This window comes from Anneissia japonica, unplaced genomic scaffold (genome assembly GCF_011630105.1).
Source record: "Anneissia japonica isolate Jap-2015-1 unplaced genomic scaffold, ASM1163010v1 scaffold1711_len111019_cov107, whole genome shotgun sequence".
Taxonomy (NCBI): Eukaryota; Metazoa; Echinodermata; class Crinoidea; order Comatulida; family Comatulidae; genus Anneissia; species Anneissia japonica.
The window spans coordinates 73,188-82,968 of record NW_022722990.1 but is presented as its reverse complement, the minus strand read 5'-3'; the positions used below and the strand labels follow the sequence as shown (position 1 = coordinate 82,968).

The 9,781-nt window shown below is 35.5% G+C and overlaps 1 protein-coding gene and 1 long non-coding RNA gene across 3 annotated transcripts in view; both read right to left on the bottom strand.

Annotated features, from left to right (window-relative positions):
- LOC117112074 (enterin neuropeptides-like) overlaps nucleotides 1-9,781 on the bottom strand; it is a 44,379-nt gene continuing 34,598 nt past the window's right edge. The window contains exon 4 of one of the 2 annotated variants that reach the window (XM_033255130.1): nucleotides 1-1,510. In XM_033255130.1, the coding sequence (XP_033111021.1) occupies nucleotides 767-1,510 (744 nt within the window). In that variant the 3' untranslated portion in view covers nucleotides 1-766. Of the gene's footprint in view, nucleotides 1,528-9,781 lie in introns of both variants that reach the window. The other variant, XM_033255128.1, reaches the window with a different exon arrangement.
- LOC117112077 overlaps nucleotides 7,357-9,781 on the bottom strand; it is a 5,204-nt gene continuing 2,779 nt past the window's right edge. Inside the window, exon 2 of the long non-coding RNA XR_004445974.1 lies at nucleotides 7,357-7,506. This is a non-coding gene — a long non-coding RNA (uncharacterized LOC117112077). The remainder of the gene's footprint in view (nucleotides 7,507-9,781) is intronic.

The following is a 9,781-nucleotide window of genomic DNA, read 5'->3' as shown; positions in this document are numbered from 1 at the left end:
TTTTATTATTTTACATGATTATTATGGCATAATTTTAAGATGAATTATTCAAGAATTATGCCTATTGAAGTTTTTCTCTGGACGGAACAGACGCTAAATCCAGACTGCAAACTACAATTCAACTTTACACATCTCAATGAAATTTAGCTTTCTCCAATGACAGAGAGTAAATTTGTTCTCCGTTTTTTTTAGATTAGTATCCGTTATTGGTATTTATTCTGTTCTTTTCTGACACTTATATTCATATTGTAGCAAACATATTCAGTTTTACCCTCAGGCTTATGTTTATCTAATCCAGTTTCTGATAATCGAGGAAAATATTGTACTGCAGACCTCTGAACAACTGGAACTATAATAAATAACGATATTAATAGATAATATTTGTTCTTAAAAAAAACTGTGCATTACTCAAAATTAATTATGATGAAATTAATTACGATAGGCCTATAGGTTTTAATTTGCTAAATAAATATTATATTGAATTTAAGTTATTTGCCAGTTGGTGGTATAATAACAGTGGAGGCAATCATAACTTTAAAGATGTATTACAGATAGGCCTAATTCAAAAAGTTAAATTCTTATCTACTAAAATTCTGGTTTATAATCATTAAAGCATCTGTAGCCCTAATCTTGGCTTAGGCGCTGGTGTTATTTTAGCCCAATTTTTAGTGATCTAGAATTATGCTAGCAAGGCACGTTTGTCGTCTAATTGAGAAAACGATGTAAAACAACTGGCTGGGAATAAAAATTCATTGGAATTTTGCTGTTAGATATCTGCCCAGTTTGCTGCTCTTTTGCCGAAATACAACCCTTTATGAAGAGCTGCAGGGGGGAACCTTCGCACTGATGTCTTCGGATTTGGGTCTGCAGAACGTTTGATTTCAGTTATTACATTCTCGTCTTCATCTTCATAATCTACCGAGGATGATCTTTTTCCAGACCCCAGGTTACTCCAAAGCTGAGAGGGCGTTTTACCTGTTCCTGTAAACTGTGGACGATGGAGCTTGCCTTTGCCGCTACCACGCTTTAGACTTGAACTAGATTCAAGTTCTTGGAACTCTGCAGCTTCAGCTTGATTAGGAATATCAGTGTCATCATAAACCACATTACCTCTGCTTCCTTCTATCGTCTCTAGATCTCCACCATGCAGAACATAACGATCAGACTGGTGGTCTACTTCGTTCTGAAAATAATTGTGTCCAGTTTGCCTTCCATTCTCATCTTCATCAAACCCTAATTCTCGCCTGCCCATCATAAAATCACTTAAACGCGCATCTCGTTTGCCTAACATAAAGTCAGTTATACGTGCGTCCCGTTTGCCCAACATAAATTCACTCAAGCGTGGATCTCGTTTGCCCATGATGAAATCACTGAAGCGCGGATCTCTTTTACCAAGCATAAAATCACTCAAGCGTGAATCCCGTTTGCCCATCATAAAATCAGAAAAGCGTGGATCCCGTTTGCCCATCATAAAATCAGAAAAGCGGGGATCCCGTTTGCCCATTATGAAATCAGAAAAACGTGGATCTCGTTTGCCCATCATAAAATCAGAAAAACGTGGATCCCGTTTGCCCATCATAAAATCAGAAAACCGTGGATCTCTTTTGCCCATCATAAAACTAGTTAGTCTAGGATTTCTTTTTGATGTTATGTGTCCAAGTGTAGAATAACGAAGTTCCTTCTCATCATTATCTTGAAAATCGTTAAATTCATCCGCAATGACCCCTGTCTCTTATACACATCTAGATGTGTATAAGAGACAGGTATATAAAATTAGTTAATCATGGTACAAAGATAAATAATATTTTGTGGAATTCTTCCATTGCATAATTCTTCCATTTGCTACCAGTCAATTAGGCATGAATGCAGCCATGGCGAAGGTCAGGGTGAGAGGTGAGAAAAAAAAATAAATAAAATAAAAATGACTGCAACTTAATGAATAACGATGTTTATTTTAAAGGAACTGTAATTAAACGACAGCAAACTATGACCAGCTGGGTCTGAGCAATAAGCGTACGTTACTGAGATAAATCGGTTATTTTATAATTATTTTAGAAATAGAGTAATACTATATTATCTTTTATGAAACGTTCACATTTTTACAGTAAATAGCAATATTCTTACTAAGCCGGATATGCCGGTGCACACATTCAAATCCCCTTCTCCAGTAATACCGGCATTGCTTTTTAGAATAAAATGCTCCTGACCGGTTATAATAAAGTACGGTATGTAAACTATTAGCAGAGTTTTAGTTGTAGGTGTTACATCACTAACTTCAATAAAACATGACATGTTTTGTTGTGTTTGGATTATCTTTTAGAATCGGTATTGAACAATAATCATTGATAAGCCTATCCTAATACTGAACTGAAAATGTCCATTATTCAGTCACTTGTTTTAAAAAGTGAACATAGCTTTTGCATAGCTTTTTCCTTTGTTAAAAGTCCTGAAATCCCGAGTGAGATAACATTCTTTTGCGAAAGAATGCTATAGCAATTTGCCCTATTTTTCAACCAGATGCCGGATAGGTTTATATGTAAAAAAAAAAATACATTACACATTCCAAAAACCATTTTTTAAAGTTCTAAAGTGTTATTTGGGAAAAGCGTCCATGGTTATTTTAGACGTTATAATAACATATCATCTTTTAGTAAATAATCGTGTCCTTAGGAAGCTGGATTTTCAGGTGTTTGATATATTTTCCTGTGATACCGACATTACGGTATGTGTGTCAGAATAAAAATCTCCTGACCGGTTATAATGTGTAGGCCCCTATATAGGCTTATAAAAAATAGTATCCTTAAATGCTAAAACATCTCATGGTTTTCGTCGTGGGTGCTAGCATATTTACTTATTTGTTTTTGTTAGATCATAAATTCCGTCATTGTAAAAAGACTTCAACGCAACGTGATTTTATTAGAGTTTCTTTAAAATCGATATTGAATAATAATCATATTGATATGCTGATATACTGAACTGAAATATCCATTATTCTAAACCAACGTTTCTTCACTGCATGGCAAAGCATTCGTTGTATTTGTATTTTTTTCTCCACTAAGTTAAGCAGATTTTTAAATGAACGCAATTCGTTGATCAAACATATTCTGTATTGATTTAATTTGTTTTGAATCGCCATGTATATGATAACACCATCACGAATTCCTAATAGTTTTTAGTTAAACAATATTGTTTCGCTCGACTTTTTAGATTGTGCATATTTTGCCCAATTTCAACCAGGATATATTCATCCAACATTTCTTTACTATTTGACAAAACAGCCACTACTTGTCACCATTGTAAGTATGTAGCTCTGAATCCGCCCCTGGGACCCCACCTGTGCGACAGTCAGGATGAACTCTGGATCCGCGCCTGGCCAATTAAAAAATATCCTATAGCAATTAGTAAGAGATGTAAATAATTCAATACATGTTTTAAAGACAGTTAAACATTTATGTGTAATTAAAAAAATGTTTTAAAGATATTTTATCAAATTTATTCTAGTAATATTTTAATAAATGAGATATATTTAAACAAAATATTTAGACACCAGGAAAATATATTCTCAATAATAACAAGTGAATATTTTAGCGCGTTTTCACCTTTTTGTATAACACCTAACACTAACGTGCAGGCAATATAAAGAATATCGTAGTTATGTCTGCAAATTTTGGAATGTGACTTAATGGAAATAAGTTGATAACTTAGAGCTTAGATTTGATAGGCCTACCGGTAGGCCTACTTTGTTGAGATTAAGACCATGTTAATTAACGCCCCGCGCATTATATACGGTATGTGGTAATTATATCGGACGTACGAAGGTCCTAATAATAAAATATTTGTAGGCCAACGTAAAAAAATACAATAGAACCCCTCCTCTCGGACACCCCTATCCTAGGACACCCTTTAAGGGGGACATTTCCGTGAAGCGAGGGGAAATAATATATTTTAACACTACGACCAACCCCTTAAGGGGACACCTCTATTAAGGAGACGGGGCCACTTTCTAAGTGTGCCAACTACTTTTTTCTTGGAAGCTTTAAAACAAAATTAATGTTGGTCAAGATACTCTATTTCTTTTTGACCAGAGTGTCATCAAAAATCAGTTTTATCTTCTTGCTTTTTATTGTAAGCCTAACAAACTAATGATAAAATAACGAAAATAACTAAAGAAGTAAGGAAAATCATTGTTAAAGATGTTGAGAGCACTGATCTTTGTGAGGACTGTACTTAAAATACGGAACAAGTTATTCTTAGACGACACTCATCCACTATGAGTATATTAATTTTAATAGCTCAGACACGATTTGTCAACGTAGTGAAAACAAACAGATGTATAAATCCCTTTTTTTAAATCGTATCACTACAACAACAATAGAATCAAATAACAATATTTTCTTCAAATTTATATTTTGATAACGTTTGAGCGATAAAATGAAAATTTTTTCAGGGTCCTTAAAATAGATATCGGTATAGGCCTATACTGATGGTGTTACTTGTATAAACTAATCATGGGATTTATGATTTTTTTCTGCGTAATTTCTTATACGACGTGATTTTATTCACAGGATTTTTTTTGTGTACTTTCATATAGGATTCAATATGTAAGTAAAATATACGATATAACTTTCAATTAGTTAAAGTAATTTTTCAATAATTCACAGACATATGAAAATCACAGATTATAATCACTATAATACATTCTAGTGTACTCATCGACTTACCATGTACGTGGTTTGACGTTTGTGTATTATCACCTCCCTGCTGTCTGACAGGTGATTTGTACCAAAAATCTTATAAACACAAGATAGCGTTCTCCGCGATTTACGCGTAACAAATAGAAACGTCGGTCACGGTTCAAAAGTTTCCAATTTAGCAAGAGGGCGCCATTCATGCGCTATTATACCAAAGAGAAAAAGTAATCAGTTTTGGAAGAGGGCGTCCTATCTGTTGCCATGGATCTGAGATGGTTCCCGTTCTGTTGTTCACAGGATTGATACCGCGGTGTGCGGTATGCGATTTTTTTCCGTACAAAACATTTACATGAAACTCCACTCAGGCCGTCTCGGCTGAATCGACCCGAAAATCTCATTGCAGAATTCAGGAGGTCAAAAGGTCATCAACAGATAAACGTCTACAAAACAACTTCTGAGAGAACGTCGCTATCTAATTTTAAAAATACATTGATGTCACTATGTTAATACCAATGGGTCGTTTAAAATGACATATAATAATGATTAAGCTGCACGAGTAATGAAAAGTGTTATTTTAACTTGAGTAACATACTATGACAATTTTAATTTTTTAGTTAGGCCTGGGTTTTGCATAATTACCTAGGTCTATTATTATTATTATTATATTGTATACTTATATAGCGCATATCAAACTTCTCTATGCGCTGAACATTATTACCCCGGATCACTGGATCAAGCACATATGGAACACACACTCAGGCCCCATAGGGGAATTCCATAATGTTGCAGTGTATTCAGCGCAGGCTGTGTTTGAACCTACCAGGTACCCACTTTTACTCCTGGGTGGAGAGAGACAACCGTAGATAAAGTGCCTTGCCCAAGGACACAAGCGACTTGCACAGCGAGAGTTTTGAACCTCCGACCTCGAGGTTGGGAGTCCAAACCACAACCGATGCGCCAACCACTTCTACTAAGGTCTACTAATACTAAAAACGCTTTCTGGGAAAAGCGCGTTTTTCTTCATCAGATGAAACAGGGTAACAGTTATAAGAGCTGAGAATAGGCAGCTCTAAAATACTGGATGCCATAAGACCTGCCAAAATGGCAGAGCACCAAATGAATGTAAAAATGAGCTAGTTATTAATATGGACAATTAAAAAAACGACGTTAAGGGGAAATAACACAAAAGATATTCTCCTTGGGCTAGTTATTATTTATAGGCCTAGTAATTAGTATCTGTAGGTTCTTCATTACAAGCCTTAGGCCAAGGTAATTAATGCTGAAATTATTATTATTATTATTATTATTATTATTAAATTATTATTATTAATTATTATTATTACATGTACCTTAAGGGAAACTTAGACAATGGAGGAATTAGAGAACAATTAAAAAAACGTTAAGGGGAAGTAACACAAAAGATGTTCCCCTTGAGCGATTATTATTTTATAGGCCTAGTAAATAGTACGGTATCTGTAGGTTCTTCATTACAAGGCTTAGGCCAAGGTAATTAATGCTGAAATGATTATTATTATTATTTAACATTAATTACATTAAAATGATAGTTTGGACAAGTTCAATAACGCCGGAATGGTATATTATTGATTTAATAATATTTCTCTTATGCGCTCTATTTTTCATTTCATGCTTCAATTTTGTCCTTTTTTTTTTTACAAAATTTTAGTCAATGTCAGTTTTTTTTTTTTACAAAATTTCAGTCAATGTCAGTATGTTGGTGTCAGTCTATGACTATAGGCCTAGTTTAAGGAGGGGCCTTTCTCTCTAGCCTTTGGTATTACTGTACCTATCTACACTTTATAAGAGGAGGTAGTTATTGTAGATAATATACCAACATTAAATAACATCCAAGATAAGAAGGTCACAGTTAGTTACACACGTACATCCCATAAGTCCGTGAGATTTCATAGGCCTACCGTAGGTAAACATAGAAAGAGCAATAATAGTAAAACTCGAGCGTCACGACATTGCGAAGTGTCTGCTCTTGTTCCTCGTAATCTACTCACTCGAGTCAATCCGAGATGGCCCGAGTGAAGTTTCATGCAAATGTTTCGTACGGAAAAAAATGGCGTACGGCATAGTCAGAGCGGTCAAGGGTCAAAAGTTTCCAATTTAGCAAGAGGGCGCCATTCATGCCTTATTACAGAATTTGCACGCGTAAATCGCGGAGAACGCTATCTTGTGTTTATAAGATCTTTGATTTGTACAATATATAAAATATTTGTCGTAGATGTACAGTATTTGTTTTAACAACACAGCACGTGGGATTTGGGAACCCCACACTGTCGTAAGTGTTTTGTAAACATTTTACAATATGGTCCCAGGTAACAAGCCCATAAGGGACTCATATGGTGCCCATATGCAGATCTATATGGGTACCATATGTGCAATCCTTGAGGAAACCTCCGGATTCTGCACCCAAGTTCCATGTGGGACCTATATGATTTAGCCCACATAGCCCAGATATAACCCATTTGGGGCCCACATGGAACATATATGCCAGATGGGTGGCATATAGGTTACTACTTGGAAAAATATGTTTGAATAAAACAGTAAAAATATTTGTTTTGTCTTACCAGGGAGAAGTATTTTATGTATGTTTTACATCTCCCTGGTTTCACTTTTTTCGTAGTGATTCAATATCTTACAGAAAATACACGATTATGCGTTGTTTACTTCTTGCTTCACATAGCGTACAGTACAGTACTTTGTAGAGTGAATCATGTGCTCACCAAACATGCTCTTCCTGTATGTTCTTCGTGATCGATTGGTGCTCGATGCTCGACCCGTCTGAAGACTATATAACAATGTTGTTTTTGTTAGTGACGACGTGGTTAATTTGTTTGAATAAAAATATTAGGGTGTTATTTAATTTGTGATGATTGACTATCATATCCATAATTAATACTGGTAGGCCTAGAAGAATATCGTCTTGATTCCTGGTAATTAAGTTTTAGCAAGGAAACCTTGTATAGGCCTAGGCCTTGTATTTAGGTCAAGTGTGTTCATTTAACAAATGATAAGAGTAAGATGAAATTTCCAGCTCATAATACAGTATCACTTTTATTTGAAAATTTAACACAATGATTTAATAATTTATTTAATGATTAAACTACATACTGTGCTGTTGTAGAAAATTAAATTATTTTTAATAAAAAATAAAAAACAAAATTATAAATTAATTTAAAGTGCCATGCTGAACTTGGGGGAATCACCGCGGCCATGGGAGGCCACGCTAATATCGAGTGCTGAAAATGCAAGTTTGTTAAAGTATGACTGTGCATGCGTTGTTTCATTTACGTAAATATATCGTTGATTTGTTTACGTAAATATATCCACTTCCATTAAATTGTGTAGTATTTTATGCTTGAGAAACAGAAAACAGCTTTGAATTGTAATGCACTCCATCATGTTGGAATTCAATATTTTGACAATGACATTATGTTCTGGTGTATATGTGGACTCATATATTGTAATGTATTCATCTCCAATAAACAATGCTTGCTGCCACCTATGTTTAACAATAAATACTGAACTGAGAAAATGGCAATCGTCTCCTGTCAGTCCGTCGTGTTGTGTCATAAACAGTCATAAAACATTACAAATCTGGCGACGAGGATAAAACTATGGAAAACAGAAATACAGGAAGTTTCTGTGAGTATTCGTAGATAACTATTGGAAACATGCCGCAGATAGGCCGAATAAATACGTTCGACAATGAAACAGAAGATTGGCCGGCGTATGCGGAACGGCTAGAGGCGTACCTAGAGGCAAATTCGGTACACGACAATAGGAAAGTAGCTACATTGCTGACGGTGATAGGGCCTAAGGCATATGCACTACTCAAAGATCTATGCTCACCGGCACTGCCGAAAACGAAAGCATATGATGAATTAACGAAGATGTTAGACGAACACTTTAATCCTAAGCCACTAGTTATTGCAGAAAGGTATAGGTTTCATAAACGGGATCAAAAGCAATCCGAAAATATCCAGGAATATTTGGCCGAATTAAGAAAATTAGCAAAATATTGCAAATTCGGAAATAATTTAGAGGACAGTTTAAGAGACAGATTGGTGTGTGGCATCACCACGACAGCCATTCAAAAGAAATTGTTGGCTGAGGCGGACCTAACTCTACAAAAAGCAATTAAAATAGCTATTGCCATGGAGACAGCGAGTAAAGATGCCGAAGAGTTAAAACACAAGCAAATAACGGCACACTATGTTAGGCCGACAAGGAAACAGCCAGGTGGTAAAAAACCTACCGCCAAAATACAAAACCAGGGTTACAGATGCAACAGGACAGGACATTTTCCTGATAAATGTTATCACTTGAATACCGATTGCAGATTTTGTGGTAAGAAAGGCCACATAGAAGTAGCATGCAGAGCCAAAAATGCTGCTAAGGCTAGCACAACAGCAAAACCCAGACAAGATTCAAAACCAAAGGCTACCAGAAAAATTCACACGGTAGTAGAATCTGACAGTGAAGGTGATGACGTACTATTATTAAGGTTGGAAGAGGTGAACAAGCTTTCTACACATAACAAACCAATATGGATAAATCCATTAATTAACAACGTAGAAGTGCCAATGGAAGTGGATACTGGATCTGGTCTATCAATAATGTCAACAAAGGACTGGAAAAAATATTTCCCAACATCAGAATTGCACCATGTAAACAAGGATTTAAAACCTATTTTGTATATATAACCACACGGAAGCAAAAAGTCATCTAGATGTTGACATAACATACAATGGTCAACAGTATAAGAGCAAGTTGTACATCGTAGATAATGGTGGACCCCCATTATTTGGAAGAGAATGGTTAAAAGGAATACGACTACCATAGAAAGACTTATTTCACTTCAACAAATGTACGACGACTACACAAAGCCAGGTGGAAGTCTTAATAAGCAAATTTCCCCAGTTATTTACTGATAAGGTGGGATTGCTGAAAAACAAGAAAGGCAAGCTAACGCTAGAAGAGAACGCCACACCTGTATTTTGTAAAGCAAGAAACGTACCCTATGCTTTGAAACCGGCAGTAGAAAAAGAAATACAACGACT